The sequence below is a fragment of the Plectropomus leopardus genome, chromosome 11, assembly GCF_026936395.1.
Source record: "Plectropomus leopardus strain MGB_pleo_1.0 chromosome 11, ASM2693639v1, whole genome shotgun sequence".
In the NCBI taxonomy this organism is placed as follows: Eukaryota; Metazoa; Chordata; class Actinopteri; order Perciformes; family Serranidae; genus Plectropomus; species Plectropomus leopardus.
The window spans coordinates 27,054,530-27,072,274 of NC_142186.1; the positions used below are offsets into that span (position 1 = coordinate 27,054,530).

At 41.7% G+C, this 17,745-nt stretch overlaps 1 protein-coding gene across 2 annotated transcripts in view; it reads right to left on the minus strand.

Moving 5' to 3' along the window:
* Positions 1–656: 656 nt before the first annotated feature.
* The window catches only part of LOC121945936 (uncharacterized), a 73,005-nt gene continuing 55,916 nt past the window's right edge, over positions 657–17,745 (minus strand). Inside the window, exons 1-6 of one of the 2 annotated variants that reach the window (XM_042490312.2) lie at positions 10,344–10,700; positions 7,842–8,194; positions 7,074–7,149; positions 6,642–6,720; positions 5,398–5,581; positions 657–5,269 (exon numbers count right to left, since the gene is read on the minus strand). In XM_042490312.2, the coding sequence (XP_042346246.1) occupies positions 4,670–5,269; positions 5,398–5,581; positions 6,642–6,720; positions 7,074–7,149; positions 7,842–8,192 (1,290 nt within the window). In that variant the 5' untranslated portion in view covers positions 8,193–8,194; positions 10,344–10,700 and the 3' untranslated portion in view covers positions 657–4,669. Of the gene's footprint in view, positions 5,270–5,397; positions 5,582–6,641; positions 6,721–7,073; positions 7,150–7,841; positions 8,195–10,343; positions 10,701–17,745 lie in introns of those variants that run through there. The other variant, XM_042490313.2, reaches the window with a different exon arrangement.

The following is a 17,745-nucleotide window of genomic DNA, read 5'->3' on the forward strand; positions in this document are numbered from 1 at the left end:
TGAGAGCAGACTTTTATTAGGAAGGACAATGCACACGCTCTAAATATTAAGGGTAAAATCTACACTTACATGTGTGTAATATACTTCCCCGACGACAGAGGAGCGCAGAGCACTTTGGTGAGTGATCACTGAGGTTAACTTTCGACTCTCACTCTTTGATTTTCTTAGGACGGGCTGAAATTACGACGGCTCCGTGCAGAGATCAGACGTGAGTTTTTGTTTGACTGTTCTGCTACAGAACCAGGAGAGAACGACAGACACAGCGATGCCGGCCTCTGCTTATTATGATCTCATGAAATAAACAACACACATGTAGAGTGTCTGCTCTATAGAAGCAGCTGGTTGGAGGATCAGCCCCCCCTCTGATACTGCCAGTCAGATTACTGAGGCTGTAGTCTCACACCCGGCTGCCCCTCCTCTTCCCTACCCTCTCCCTCCCTTCATCACCCAAACCCCCCCTCGCCCTCCCACACACACACGCACACACACACTTCAAAATGTACAGTCTGTAAATCTGCACCCCATTGAGTCACACATCTGTTTAGTGAGAGCTGCTTTCCAAAACACGCATCTCACTCACATCGTCACGCTTCAAATAAAAGGAAAACAAATGTTTGCACATGAACAAATGTACAAAAATAAAAAAAAACAGACAGTTCAGCTTTCAAAAATGTGTCATTTATTAAAAGATTTTTTCCTGTTCATCAGTATTGAAAAAGTAGCCAGAAGAGTATTATCATGTAAAGTTGGGGTTGAGAGAAAGACAGAGTTTAGTTTAGAAAGAAAAGATACTAACGGGATTGAGGGAGATGAAGGAGAGAGGGCAAGGGCAGACGAATGCAGCAGAGTGGGGGAGGGGAGGGGTGGCGGGGAGGGAACTACAGTCAGCTTTTACAGTTTAAGAAGAAAAATAAAGGCAGCTAAAATAAAAAAAAAAAAAAAAACATTATTTCTGACCAAACAGCAGTGGTCGCTGCAGTAGAAAACATACAGTACATGAAAAAAAAGGACATAAACGATGAAAAATAAGTGCAATTGGTTTCTCTGTCACACCATAACCGTATAAAAACAGGAGTGGGGAGGACGCCCCCCAGACTCCGATCGCGAGTCAGCATCTGGTACATGATGCCGTCACGTTTGAAGACGGGTAAGACGGTCTGACTCTGGGTCCGCGACTGAAGGTTTGTACGCTCCTTCCTCCGCAAACGTAGGCAGGAAGACGGAGGCTGCCAGTGGCTCTGTGTTCACACGTGGTGCTTGTTTTTCAGAGGAGTCTGGTACGTGGATATCCCTCCTCCTCTATTCATGTAAATAGTTTACGAACCGCTCATAGCAATTTAAAAATATTTTTAGTCTAAGTATTTACAATACATTTGCAATATAGGTAAATCCAATCTGATCGCTGGAACCCTCCTTGGTTTAGAGAATATTGTGTAGCAGATTTCCAGATTTGTCCTATCAAACATCAGAACTGGAATCAGAATAGCAGCAGTGGAGGGTGGTGCAAATAAAGATTTCCTCCCTTACATTTATATTTCTATTTTCTCAGTTTTTCTTTTTTTTCAAGTTTTCAAGAGCACCAGCTACGAGTGCAGCTCAGTCTGTTCCTCTGTTGATCAGAACCAAAAGAAAAGCTCCAAAGGAGGCTACACTTCAATACTACATGACAAATAGTAGCCACTGCTGTTGGTGTGTGTCAAGGTTGGACATGTAGGCAGTTTATGCAACTGTAGATGTCTGAGTACAAGAGCTGGACGCCGGTTTTTAAGCAGTAGACAGACATATATACAAAGACACCTCACTGACTGTGTCGCTCCATTACAGCCATACATCAGCACTGCCGCCATCATGCTGGAGACGGCAAGACTTCCCAATAATTCAGGAGGTACAGTTTTTTCTGGGGAAAAAAAGCACTATAATGTTTGTATTTCGCAAATAGTTGCTATGAATTGTTTTTATATTTATGGGTTAACATTTACAAAAAAACTTTATTAGAATCTCAATATTTTGGCTGAAATTGCTGCAGGATGCTTAAGAAAGGAATGTGTGTAAGGCTTACATGAACACAATTTCTAACGTTAAAGTTATAAATTAAGTCAAAATTGGACTTTCTCATGCATTTGGCCTATTATCCTTGTGGAAACCTCCCTATATGATAAAATTTACTGTGGAAGTAGACAACTTTTCAAATAGCGCTAACCAGCTAACAGTGTATTCATCACCAAAACCTAATAGTATATGGTAACTTTTAACACTGCAAAATTTAGACAGGCCACGGCAACAGAACAATCTTTTTGTTTTTTTTAGATTATCAAACCAACAGTGGATCATAGATTATTGTTTCTGACTGCCGGCAATAGCTAACAGAGCTAGCGCACAGAAGTTAGCGGCCTTTATTTTAGCAGAATTGTGCCTGGGTGCAGAATCAGGCTCCCAGGAAATACACCCAGCCTGGCACCAAAATTAAATTACAGTTTTCAGTTATATCTCGTGGTGTTGCTGGACCCAAAAAAGTTTTTCCACTGTCAGAGACGAGTCAAGAAAAGCTGCAAGATTAAATAATTTTATGCCGATTCAAGTAAACGGAGCGCTAAACTGAAAGTAGCCAACTCGGCCAGCAGAAGTCTCGAGTTCCCTCTCTACGGGCCAAATGACGTTGAAGCAGTGCTGATCATCGGGGTAATTTTACACATGGAAATTGAATGTTTATGGCTTCATGCGCCAATGAGCAACTTTTAGGAAGTGAACAGGGCCCCGCCTCCAACGCTGTATCCAGTTCTCATCGAATTCCTCCGCTCGTTTATGAAATAAACGGAGTACATGTTTTCTCGCCGTGGCCTTTCTAAAATCAGCAGTGGAAGTTTCTATCTTGTTTCAGTGTCGATGAGCTAACTAGCAGCCGTCATAAGCTAGCTGGCACGCTAGCTAGGAGAGAAAATTACCTAAATACACACAAGTGTTAACTAAGGAAGCAGCTAAATTCATGCCAGAAAAAAAAGTGATTTTTTTTTACAATTCCCAATGATGATTCAGTTTATGTACGCCACACACACTCCTCTATTGAGCGTCACGCCTTTTAGGATAACTATGGAGATTGTACTGATGATAAAACCATTTTTTGGTACAAAACGTAGATCATAAATACATTTTTTTAAAAGGTAAACATTTTCGTGCCTTTTATCCAGAAAACCCGCAACTCCACTGTTTTACAGGAAAGTCTTACCTCTCCAAAACGGCAGCAACACTGACGTGGTTCAGCGGACAACGAGGCATCTATGTTTCTTTATCTATGGTAGAGAGAAAGTTGGTGTTACTGTTGGTTTGGATGCTGCGTGTAACTTTAGATACCAGATGAAAACGACTACCTGTCAGCTTTTCGTGATTGAATGTGTACTGGTTTTGTAAGATCCAAGCAAACAATCAAAACGCAGTATGAATGCACTGAAAGCACCAAATGCTTTTCTGAACACATCCTATTTGGTAAAAAAGGCACAGTAGTCCAATAGTCCAATCATGACATTTCACTTCCTTCGTTTTTGTTTTTCTTTTTTTTCCTCATGATAGCAATAAAAACCACAAACTGTCAACAGCATCTTCCCAATCGCCTCAAAAACAATTGTAGGCCAAACTATGCGAGCGCACAGCAGGCGATATTCAGCTGCCCAATAAATAAATACAAACAATAAATAAACGCAGTGTCCGATCAACACATGAATAAATTAACTGTGGGACTCGAGAGTCTCATGTCTTTGAGTGGTCCTTGTTTTTGTTTCCCTCCGGCTGGTCTTTTTAAAGAACCTTTTGTGGGATTTTCACTGATCGCTGGTCAGTTTGCAGTCGAGGACCGGGCAGAAATCCACGGCGTGACATGAAAAGTTGACGTGTGATCTCTCGTTGTGATGACCTCTCGATGCCAAGTGCCCAAACAGTTCTTGCATTACATTCGTGAGTTGATGGCATCGTTTTCTCCACAGTCTCCGCTGAGTCCGACACCACACGTACAGTATAATGCTGCGTTCTGTACACCGTATTTCTCACGTCTCTAGCTACAAGATTTTCAATATTTCCTCCTCAAGCCAGATGTCTCGTTTCTATCTACATGTGAATGTAACCGCTATAAGCTTCACACTCAGCTCACCCTGTTACTCACTCTGGATTGAAGTTACTCACCACAATAAACACTGGAAGCTTTGATTACTGAGACAAACTTTTCTCATTTCGGATCAAATGTGTCCCGTGAGTTAGATGTCTGTGGAAACAGTCGTCTCTGAATACAGTGATTGCTTTCATGCCGAGGAAATCTTATTATTTACTCCTCCAAATTCTTCAAAATCTCTCCTTTTGATCATTACTTGCTTGCTTTAGGTGTTCTTTCCTACCCCCCCTCCACCACAACCGTTTCTGTGCACATTTCGATTATTATAGATTTATGATTATCAGCTCTGATAAATTTGATTTAACGCGTTATGTCCTGTTTGAAATATTGGCTGTAGTTGTGGTTTTGATGAGGGGGTTACGTGTGATCCGTCATTTGTCACCTACATTTCTTCCTCCCTTTAACGCATCTATAATCACAGGCCTTCAGCCTCTTCCCTTCATCCTCACTTAGCAGCTTTTAGCCCGGTGATGTAACAAGGCGAGGCTGCCGGCTCTTTGCTTACTCAACGCATCAGGTCTCCAAGGGGGCGGGGCACTCCCCTGGCAAAGGCGTAAGCGTGACTGGAGGAGTTTGACCCTGACATGTTTCGGTGGTCTCGCTCTGTTGTCCGGCAATAGGCTGGCTTTGGCACCGGGTTGGCTTCTTCAGATTTTTTGGGTGCTTGTAGGGTGTGGTAGAGGAGATGGAGCTGTCTTGTGTGGCTGGACTGCCCCTCCTGCTGGGCGGGAGGACGGCAGGCTGGTTTTCATTGTTACCCGCCACTGTCGGGCCCTCGTGTGTGGGACAGGCCTTTCGTGGGGACAGGATGGGGGCGACGTGGACCCACGTCAAGCTCGGCTCCGAGCTGTGACCGGCTTTGTATTTTGACTGCCTGCCTAGCTCCTCGCTGTCACTGTCCTTTCCCTTTGCGTCCTCGTTTAGCTGGCTGTTGCGGGCCACATCTGGTGAATTTTGGTTTGCATCAGGGGCCAGTGATGGAGGAGGAGGAGGGCCGTCCCTTTCACCACAATCTTGCTTCACCCTCTTCTCCTCCGCGCTGATTCGAGGGCACTTGAGAAGCACGGGGGAGGGCGTGGGGGAGTCTGTACCTGTCCAGCTGAGTCTGCGCTTCTGGAAAATGAGCAGGGAGAGTAATTTGCACGTGAATATAGAATTCAGTTTGTGGTGTTGTGAAGGAGAGAGGAATGTTGTTTGTGCGTGCACAAGTAGGCTCCACAGAAAAACGCGTGCGTTCTCACCTTGACGGGAATATGTAACTGATCCCTGTGCTTGTGCGGCGGGGTGGAGCTGGATGTGTCTTGGAGGGAACGAGCAGGGGACGCGGAGACGCTGGAGGCAGCAGAGACAGGCTGGGTGGAGATCTGAGGAAACCAAAGCTTCAGCATTATCTCCACCTGGAGCAGAGTGTTCAGGTACTTCTCCCTGCCAAAAAAAAAAAAAAAAGAAAGACGTTAAAAAAAGACGACATAAATTGAAAGTAAGGAGCACATGGCAATGCTATTGTGTTAAAGCAGAGGAAAACATCTGGACATTTTATGATCCTGCGTATAGACTCAGATCTGTCTTCCTCTGGAGTTTGCTGTTTCTCTGCACTGCCGGTGAACGCTGTAACTCTACCTCCCCCGAGGACTGTTCAATAAAACATGGAACAGGAGAGGAGGCTTGAAATGGAAGACTACCTCATTGGTCCTTTCTTGTTTTAACTAATTATTTACACGCTATAATCCGACTAAAGGCCCAGACACACCGAACCGACATCAAAGAATTAATGGCGATGAAAGCAGACTGTTGCTTCGCCTCACATTGCCTGTGTCTAATCCAAAAAGTGACTAAAGTCAATGGAAAACTAGTAAAAACTAGGAAAACTAGTACGTACACTCTAGTACGAAATTACTCTCCATACCAGCTGGTGGTGGTAGTCTGTGTTCATCATTTGAAAAGGGAAACCGGAAGACTGTAAGGATGGATTCAAGATTCTAGTTAGGCAGTTAGTTAGTTAACAACACAACCGGATAAAAGAAAAGAAAAAATGAAATTAACTGCGCGCTAAGGAATAATAACACAAACTACAAACCGTATCTGCTGAAGGCCAAAAAAAATCTTACCTAATAAAAAATCTTTGTTTTGATCCAACGCTCTCTTGACTTAGTTTGTTTGCTTTCCTCTTCAGTTTTTCTTCTTGTGCATTGAGCTAAACTGCCAATCAGAGGGATTTCATATACTGACGTCTCTAACGCTGATTCAAAATGCTGAATCAAACGAAAAAAGCAGACAAGGGCCGACTGGTGCAAATAGTGCGGGACATACTGCAAAAACTAGGGCGACAGACGCCCACCGACGGCCCAAAATTGACCGAAGGCTGCCTAAAGGCTTGGTGTGTTAGAGCCCTAAGATGTAATGTCTTGTGATGTAGAGGCAAAATAAGAATGAGTGGCAGATAGTTTAAAACAATGATGGTGGGAAAGCGTGGACGACATCTTACCCGCTGTTGGGTCTCTGTAAAACCCCCACAATCCTCTGGATTCGATCCATGGCGACGCTCTGCTGGAAACTACTCAAACCTGTCAATCAAAAAAACATAATCCCCCAGTCAGCATTTGCACGATAAGACTCCTTAGTCACAAAATATGCATGCACGTGTAGACACTCACACTCAGACACACACCACTTTCACTTGTGATATCAGTACACTCCTGTGAGCTGATGAGTCAGACACAAGACTGTCGCTTCATACACGCTGCACTTTGGACCGCATCAATAGGCTGCGTCAATACACACTGCTGCACAGAGGAACACTCTCTACTGAAACGGACCGAGGCCCCTCAGATCATATAAACCTGCGTTCAGCACCCGCAGCTCGGGCTGCCAGTCTGCACACATGCCCGGCTGAAAGCGGTGATGTAAGGATGCTTACCTCGATCGAATCGGCCCCTCTTCAGTCCATTCAGCAGCTCCAGCAAAGGCCTGACAAAACCCTGCAGCTCAGCACACTGGCAGGGGAGAGGAAGACAGATTACTACTGGGTTTGGCCCTGCTGTCTGAATCAGTCTGCTTGGCTTTCCTCTGCACATGTAGAGAACCTCAGTAATGAGTCCTAAACCCGGAAATCAGTTAGCATTTCAGCACCTCTGGTTTTCTCGTCTCAAAGTCAGTGTTTTTTTTGTGGATATTTGGCTAAAGTCGAAAATAAGTAGTTGACACAAGCTTCTATGTTTTGTTCTACGACATAAAACACATCAACCAATACCCTACTGTGAACTTTAAAGCTTTTATGTGTTTTTAAAAAAGGCAGTTGCTAACAAGTGGCTAAATGAGACTATAGATCATCATCACACCAAACCGCACTGAACGCAGCGTTAAGGCCTCGTAACGGTGGTGACGTGACTGTAGTGTAGGTTGTTTCAGCCAAGCAACAGCTTTACGCTTTTGGCGACTGCATTTCAGCTTCAAATCTTCTGAAAGTAGCATCCTTGTGTGAAGATTATGTTAAAGAACAAAAAGTATCAGTATCGTAACCATTGTTTGCCACAGAGCTTATTTTCTGCACCAATCCAATGGAAAAATCCCATATAGGCTTATTGATGAGGGAACCAGGGCGACGTTAGTTTTCAGGCTGGCCTACAGAAAAACATCATCCCTGAGGTTCTCTATCGCTCTGTCCGTCTTCTCATCAGTCCCTTACCTTTTGGGCAAACAGCAGGTCTCCTTGTGATTTTGGGCTCTGGCCTGAACCATCCGTCTCTTCCAAACTGATGTGAGCTGCCTTGCCGGCGCTCTCCGACCTATATGACTCTTCCTCTTCCTCTTTGTCTGTGAAGCCGTCACACGTCCACTGGGAACCGGGACTGTCTGACCCTCTGTCTCCATTCGACACGGAACCGCCCACGCCTCCGATGATGACAGAGGACGAGCTGTCTGTCAAGAAGACGTCTGTGTCGTCTTCTGCTTGCTCTGAGTCGCTGAACAAGAGGCTGTCGCTGGAGCTCAGCGAATCGAAGGAGGGCTGAGAGGAAGTGCTGCCCTGGGACTGCATTGCTGTTGGGGAGGAAGCAGAGGGTTACTGTAACAGTCGACTGTGCTGAGAAAGAAAATAAAGGACTGAACACTCAAAACTAGCAAGTTGCAACTAAAGTGAACAGGGTTCCCACAAATCTCATGGAGAATTTTCTATTCCTTTTTTAAGAAAACATGCCCTCAAACTCCGTTTTCTTAAAAAAACAATAAATAAATTTTAAAGTTTTCAATAAACTTTGACCAAAAATTAGAAAAAAAAAAGAAAAATCAGCGCAAGTCTTTAAAGAACATGTGTAAAGTTTTCTATAAAACTAAAACAACTCAAAAAATAAAAAACATGTTTTTATTTTAAAATATAAAATTGGCAGGAAAATAAAAACAAAATAAAGCAATTTATGTTCTATGCCCCTCCCCTTAAGCCAACAGTGCTTAAAAATAAATAAATTCACTGTTATGTTTAATTAATGTACTTAAGTTTCTTATACACTGCAAATTTTCACAATTTTTCCCAAAACTTTCAATAATTTTTACTAGTTCCACAACTTTGTAAAAATATGATTGCTGAATTCCATGACTTTTCCAGGTCTTCCATGACTGTGGGAAGCCTGAGTGACAGGCAGGTAAACAAAATCATGGCAAAGGATGGCTTTTCATTTCCTCCCTATCTAGCTACCAAAAATAATAACCCCAATTACTCAAAATGGTGGGTATACCAGTGCCCTAGTTAAACATGGTGCAGAGTGGGACTGGGGGTAGGCAGTAGGCACACAATGGTAGTGCATGTCTGGCTCCCATTGAGGAGATTGGAGACTGGAGAGGAGAGTAAAATGTGAGGGGGATGGGAGCTTGTAGAGTAGTGAAATCAGAATAGGCAGTCTCTCTCTCTCTCTCTCTCTCTCTTGCACTGCCTCCGGTGCTCTCTCTAGCCCCTCCTCTCTGTCTCGGGCTTGCTCTCCATCCCCCCTTAGATTCACACACACATACAAACCTCTTCCTCTACGGCTGTATTTCTGTATGCCTCTCATCTCGCTCTCTGCTCTCCCTTCTCTGCTCTCATCCTGTTCGTTATGCACACAAGCCTGGTGCTCCTCTTCCTTTCCTCTTCCACAGACCAGCCCTCCTCCTCCTCCTCCTCCTCCTCCTCCTCTTCCTCACTCACATTTTACATTCTGTATCTCTGGCCATGTGCCTCTCTCTGTCTCATCTTTTTCCTTCCCTTTTGCTCTCTGTAATCTCCAAGCGCCTGCTGGTCTCTGATCCCACCAACACAGAGGAAAGGGAAATTAGAGGGGCCACATACACACCAACACAGCGTTTATCAATATAAGTCTAAACTCTCAGACAAAGGAGTGATACTGATTTTTTTTTTTTTTTTTTTTCAGTTTGGCGAGAAGTAGCTAGAAGTCCAGAGTCCACAGAATATCTCAATTTCACAAATATAGAAGAGCACATTTTCAACAAGCCTGATCAGCTTTTACTACAAACACCATTCACATTTTATTCCTCTCTGATTGCTGGCACCGCTTCAGGCAAGCTGTTTCATCTTAAAAACCAAATGGCACGTTGTTTACATGCACTGAAACAAATTGTGGAAATAGAGCACTATGATTAAATGTGGTCTTTAATTCATTTTTCCCCCCACGCACACTGTGATTTAGCTCATGCTGGATGAGATGGGGCTCTGGGGGTAGAGTGGGTGGGATGGGGTGGAGGTGATGGTGCAGTCTGCACAGGTAGGCATGGACCATGAGGCTGCGTCTCAGGTGTTGGCTGCCTGTGTCTGCGCACCACGATGCCCACAACAGTAACTAATATATTCTTATACACAATTAAACGTACATTTCTAACTAAGCTATATAATTTTTAAAAAAGCATTAAAAACCCCGGATGACATGACAATAAAGTAAAAATGAAATACAAAGCAATATATGTTTTATTGATGTAATATACCGGCAATTTAAAACCTGTGCTGACATGGTACATAAAGATCTATTATTAATATATATGGAACAAAGACACGTGAGAGAAAAAAATAAGCTTTTTGATATATTAACAAATAGTACATACAGGATACAGTGGGACAGGAAATTCCTGTAGGCTAGCTTGCCAACTTCGGGTAACGTTAGCCATAAAACAACAAAAAAACGTTAAACTAAGAGGAGCTACTCACCTTCTATAATGTGAGATAAAAACAGCAGCTGCCAGAAAGAATCGTTGACGGTTTTATCTCCCACTTTGATCGGACAGATCCGTCAGTTCACACTCCGGAGCTGGAGCAGCATCGGGGCGTCCAGCCTCGGCTGTCTCTCTCTGACACACACTCACACACACACCGCCCGGCCGGCCGTTCATCGGTTTGTGTCTTTGCTAGCTCTTTCTCTCGGCAGTTTACGAGCGTCAACATGTGCGCGGATCCACGTGCCCACGTTTTGCGCGTATTCCATTGGCTGCCGGCCCGGCAAAGTCGAACGCGATTGGCTGTCGTGTCCAGCCAGTGATTGCTTTACTCGCCGCTGATTGGACGGAGACGCGGGCACTCACGGTCCTGCCTTCTCGTGTCGCCCGTGTGCGTGGTGTCGGGGCAGCGCTGCTCTACTACAGCGAGAGGGTGTAAACACACGCACGCGCAATACGGCGTCGGCGCGAGAGATGCACAATATGTTCTATGCATCTGATGCGAGCTGTATTTGTTGCCCCGCCTCCTCACATTCAGTATCAAAACACTACAGCTCGTGTGCACCCAAAACCTTATGCAACCCAGTTCACTGCTGATTGGGTTCAATTAAATAAATGCATTCAGAATTAAACAGACACCAGCAGAACACAGATGACTTTTTTTCCTGGCTGTTGAGGATGATGAACCTCTAATCAGAGGAGAAGAAGCAAATATTTCAGAGAAAAAAGTCCATATTTTTTGGGATGCAGGGGACATGCTCAAAATTTAGAATGTGTATTTGTCTCCCAAAAACATGACTTTTATCTTGGTCAAATTAAAGATATTAACACCATAAATTGATGCAGAAATGGCATGGTGTGTTAAGAATTCACCAGAAAGCAGAAAACTGAGTGTTTGATGCTCAAATTGTCTGCCCAAAGCCCGTCATATTTGTCCTCCCCAGTGTTAAAACCTACGCTTCTGTATGTACAAAATACAGAAGATTATTTTTAAATCTCTTTAACCTGATCTCAATTGCCAGTTAAGTGTATAAATATGTAAAATGAGTTACTGTGATTTTTACATTACAATATACTCCAAGTCATTGGTGAAAAGCAACAAAGCAAACATGTACTCTAGTGCTGCACAACATACAAAAAAAATTACAATTTTTTTTTTTTGCAATAGAAATTGCAACATTTGTAGCAATTTTTGTGGGAATGGTTATTTTTGCATTGCTCCTTGCTCCCTGACAAAGAGCTAAATATGAAATGTTACTCAATAAGCCACTTGTTTATATTGTTCATACAGACTGATACAATTCTTGACAATAACCTGTTTGAGAAAATATCATTTAAAGGCTGACCTTATTTCTGGCAACAATCCAGCTGCACCTCACCACACAGACCATAGCACTCTCATCATTTGAAATTGTAGTGGAATAGATGATACATGAATTTTATAGTGTACAGAGTCAGTCGCCAGGCAACATCTATATCCAAGCGTGGATTATGTGACAGGCTCCTACGTATGTGGAAGACATACAAACTTTGCTCTTTTTTATGTCTCATTGGAGGAATTTTGTGTCTCTTTTGGTTGTTCTGTGTCTTTTTAGCCCCTTTCTTATTGCACAAAACTCCACTAACACTCGTCAACATCTTACTTTTGCACTGTCCGACTACGCCCATGCATCACTCAAATATCATTCCAAATTAGTCTGCACCAAATTTGAAAGAGAGACTGAATAAGACAGAGATAAATTCAATAAAAATCAGCATCATAACATTTTCAGCTGCCTAAATGCTGCTTCTGTTGTTTAGTTAGCAGATAGGCGTACTCAGAGGGGCGGACTCTGCTGGAGAGCCCTGTTCACGAAAGGAGTCTATAGCCTATTTTTCTCAGTTTCTCATTTTTAAAAAACCTTTGTACGCACACTTGTTTTGCTTTGTAGTCATTTTATGTCTATGTGGTTGTTTTGCCCTTTTGTAGTTATTTTGTATACTCTGCATTTGATTTGCATCTCTTTGTGGTCTTGTTGTGTCCCCTCCTGATCGTACATCCTAATTTGAGTAACACTTTAAAGGTAGAGACCAAGCTGGCTTCTGACACATGTCTATATCCTCTTATTTGATTTAATCAAACAATTCAACTTTCATACTAAATCATGGCAATATACACCTCCATTTATAGACATGGATTTTTCTCAATAATTACAACATGTGTGTCCATCCCTCACAGTATAAAAAGCAGAGGACTTATATTTAGATTGAAATAAAAACATTTCCACTATAATATTTTAGCAAAATGCAGGAAAAGAAGTGTTTGATGCTCAAAATTTCCTGGCAGAGAACCCAAATGCCATCAACTTGATATGTTTTCCTCCAATGTTGAAATCCAACTTGTCCTCTGGCATCCATCCTCTCTCCTCAGGCTATTCAAAGGGCTGACACAGACATCAATAAGACTATGCATTACTTATAAAATGTGACATTTACAGGAACAGGCCAAGTGTATAATATGTTTAACGGCTATGGGAATGCAGCATTGCCAAAAAATGGGTTGGCCTATTATTCCAAATTGGATCTTTTACCTATCTGAGATATTTTGACTAATTTAATTATCACACTCTCCATGTCATATTTATTTAGTTTTGTGTATTTCTTGCAGATTTTCTGTATTTAATTTGTTTGTATTGTAAGTTAAGCTGACAAACAGGCTCTGCAACTCAAATATTTTGTGTAAACATTCTCAAACATAACATTGCCTGTCAAAAAGTGATGCAAGCTTTGCTTAACTGGAAAATGTGACTAAAGATAAGAGTTAAAAGAAGAAAAAAAAGAAAATAAGTTGTATTTTGTTAAAAATGCAATATTCTTATTATATTTTGTGTCTTTGTGGCTCTCCTGTTAAAATATGATCATTAATGCATCAAAATGGAAGTGACAGTGATTTGACTACAATGCAGCAACTCAGTTTCCAGGTCCATGATTTATGGCTATGTAGCAACCTCCCCCTCTACTTAAGGTTACAACAAAGTGAACCCAGTGACCCCCACATGCAGTGCACTATATGTATAGACCACACACACACACACACACACACACACACACACACAAGGACACACATTTTCTGACCAATACTTATGTGTATTGGTATTCCCTCTCTTCTTATTAGAGGTCAGGAATTATACTGGCTTTACTGGTATTTTTAGATGTGAAATGCCGGGTTAAAGCATGAGGAGTGGTGGATGATTCTAAGCACCCTGTGTGTCAGAGTCAGGGATGAAGGGGACTGCCCATCCCCCGCTATACATACAACATACACATGAACCCAATGAACCCTCTCCTCAACACATACACAACAAGCAGTGTCCTCGTTTGACTGACAATACCTGTCATTGAGCCTTGAAGCCGCACACTGTCATTCAACACCTGGTGAGCACACCGGCCCTCATATTGTAAAAAAACAATAAAGGTTAACCTTAAGTAATGGTAAACCAAGGGACAGGTTTCTGTTTGCGTATATGTAACAACGAGTAGGTCAACAGAGAAGGCTCTCCATCCCCCACAGCATTCCTCTGCAGCACATGAACCCAGTGAACCTGCTTTGAGTTCATGGTGGTTGAGGACCACCCCCATCATTTCCATCTCACCATGGTCCCAACCCCCACCTGGTTTCTGATGTGTCTTTCCATCCTCTTCTCATTATCATCCCCTTCTATTGACATGCTTGAGAATTCAATAGGAGTGAAAAGCACTAAACTGACGGGTGGTGTTTTTGTCAATGAAGTGGGTCAAAGTGCTAAGCGTCAGAGCGGTCCCTAATATGAAAATTACAGTTTCCTCTGTTGGGTTATTCGGGCTAGAAGGGAAGTGATATACATCTGGAATAAAACCAGATATTTTGCCACTGAAGTCACAATATGCTGAGAATGATTTGCATACACAGAGCTGAGGCTCATGTCCTCAGTTGACATGCAGGGCCGGCACAAAAGTAAACAATCCTATGGTTCATGTCAGGACAAGGCTTTTGAGCTTGATTACATTCGGCCATAGTGAATACCACATTGTTGATTTGCCTGAAATGACTTTACCCTGGACACATTTGCCTGGAACCTCATTCAGAAAGTATGCTCAGGGAGTCAACGCTCGCTGGAGTTCTTCTAAGGCCAAAAGCACAAGCAGGTGTGGCCAGAGCGAGACACCACAACAGAAATCTGAGCCGCCTAAGGAAAGACAGAGGCCTAAAGAGAGACTAAACTGTAAACTGTCTCTCCCCACTCTTGTTGCAGAGGCCAGGGGACCTATCAGGTTTCACCTGGAAACCAGGACAGCTGGGAAACAGTTACTGCTGCTGTGTCCAACTTCTCCTTCCCCAACCTTCTCTCAAACACAAGAATTTTAACCATGCTATTACTGGCATACTACAGTTTTAAAAAAGTTGACAAAAGAGCAATGTGAAATGTATATCCTCCTTAGTTTCTATTGTATATGTCAGGTTGCTAATATTCGAATGGCACATATTTCACAGTACGCAGATACAATACAGTTAAAAGTATTTCTGATATTATACGATACATATTTTTACCATCGATCACTGAAAGCATTAACATCTATTCAAATCCAGTCACACCCCATCCTCTGCAGAGACTGCAGCATTTTCTGCCTCCTCACTTTTGCAAGCCATTACTTGCATACTAGAGTTTAACAATTTTAACAAAGGAACAAGATTAAATAATTGTTTTTTTTCTATTGTTTATGTGTATGATTGCTGAGTGTCTGAACAGTGCAGTTTAGAGTTCATGGTAAGCAGAAATAATACAATTAAAGCATATTTTTTATAGTTTAAAGCATTAACACATTTTGAGCATAAACCACGCTTGATCAAATCCATTCAGATCCCTGCTCCTGCCGAGGTCACAGTGTTTTTTCCAGGCTGTTACATGCATACTACAGTTAAACAACTTTGATAAAAGGTACAGGATGAAAAACAGTTTAAAGTCTCTTTCTACTGTTTATGTGTAAGGTTGCATATCGTATCTTGGCAGTACAGTTCATTTTTCATGGTAAGCAGGTAGTCTTACAGTACTATTTAATATCTGCTTTTCAAATTTAAAGCATTAACTGTATCATAAGTCAACATAAATACATCGCTACAAGCACGATCGTCTGTTAAAAACCAGTCACACCCCTTCCCTTGTCGAGGCTGCAGCGTTTTCCGCCCGCTCACATTGGCGCAGCCGGGACATGTGTTCATCAGCATAAACAGAGGGATCTTCACATGTCGGAGAGACGCTCCGCGGCTAGATTTCTGAATGAAATCGGACGGCACGCCCCCTCCGAAGACGCGGCCAATCGTGTCCGAGGATACATTCTAACCCCGCCCCTCCATGGAACGCTGAGTAACCAATGGGAGGCCGCCGCACGTTACTGATGTTGCATAATTTGGCTGAAGCGCTTCACGTTTGAGCGGGTCGGTACACAGTGTGAAAAGATGGAGCGGAGAGACAGACAGAGGAGGTGGAGAACAAACAAAACTGTGGAGTTATAGCACCAGAGATTTGAGCTCATGTGACGAATATTAGTCACAACCGAAACAAATGACTGGCATTTAGAGAGCGAGTTCGGAAAGAGTGACACATACTATGTAGAGGCTGCCTCGTGAGGAGCCTATAACGGAAATAAATAGGCTAAATATGTGTTTTAGGTTGTTTACAGAACATAATCCAGATTACTTTAAACACACAAGATATATTATAGAGTATTTATATAAATATAATTTCTTTGCAATAAATCTGAACTTTCATAAATGATATTAGAGTTTGACAATAATCAGCATTGCCCAATTAACACAGTCTATCTATCTATCTATAGGTCTACATGGCTCTTCGACAGTGGCCATGCACAATGCAGCAGTAAGTGATGTAACCTTTTGCAGTTTTATTTTAATGTTTTAAGTTTATTCTTGACTCCTGAGTATGATGTAATCTAGATCAGAAGACTCTCGGCCGAATTGCCTTTGAGATGTTTAAGGGGAAATCCACCCTAAAACACAATTTAAACAGGAATCAGTTTTTTTTATATAGCTTGGGGGGTATTTGACACACCAAGTAGCATTTTTTCTTAGTATTTTAGTGCATAACAAGAAACATGATGAAATAAATGAAAAATCAAAAACAAGTACCCAAGAATCATAAAAAAGAGAATAAGAAAAAAATACATTTACAATAAACTGATATATTCTGGACTATTTGTTTCTTTAAGTGCCAAAATTGCCGAATGGAAAACTGAACTGCTTTACCATTGATACAGCAGCCCAAATAAATATACAAAAAAGAGCGTAAATAAAACAAAAAACTAAAATGCAAAACCTTGTGTTTACTAGAAAGTAAGTTAAATCAATCCTTTAAAACTTTAATTATTGATGTAATCAAATGGTAATTCGCAGCTGTTTCACTGACAACAGAATAATGATGGACTCATGATATAGAGCAATTCCTGGATTGTAACAAATCTTTGACAATGTTAATGGTAGGAATGGCACAATTTGAATTTAGTTTTAGGGTGGATTTTCCATGTGAGGCGCTAGCCTAACATATGTCACGTGGAGAGGGCTCCCCCTCGTGTTCAAACCTGAGCAAATCCAATAAAGTTCATGTGCAATTCAGTTTATGTAACCTTTTTTTTTTTTTTTAAACAGAGACATACCGTGAATCTAATTTAACATTTTAAACACAATTATAAACCAGCTTTATGTAAAACATTTTCTTACACAGAGTGATGCAAGTTTGTGCAATCCTATGGACAGTTAAATGTTCAACCTTCACAGACAACTACAAAGACACTGCATTCAGCTGTGCAGAGAATTAAAGATGAAAATGACAGCAGACATTTTGACTTGTCATAGTGACAAAAGCAAAAGCTGTTAGTAATAACATTTATGATGTTTTTATTCAGTTTAATTTTCCCAATAAGTGACAATGATCCAACATGCACAATATTAGGAAGCTAAAACTTCATATGCAAAATATTATATATTATTATATATATTATTAATAAATGTGAAACATAGAACACTCAAGATAATCTTAATTGTAAAATAAAGATACCCTATGCTAATCCAGTAATTCACAACCTTTGGTTGACTGCAGGGGCGTAATTTCCGAGGGGGGGGGCACAGGGGGCATGACCCCTGCCTTTTTTTTCAGAGGGCTGTATTCGACCCTACTACTTTTAACAATCCAAACTAACATTACATATATTTAAAAATAAAAAGGTTTGGGAGCTGAAATGGTGTTTTTATCGTTTAGGTTATAGGAAATCACATAGAGAGTGAATGGAGAGAATAGACATAATTTTTGAATATTTTTTAAATCCTGCACTCCATAGGGTTTGATGCAGTTTTTTTTAAAAAAGCT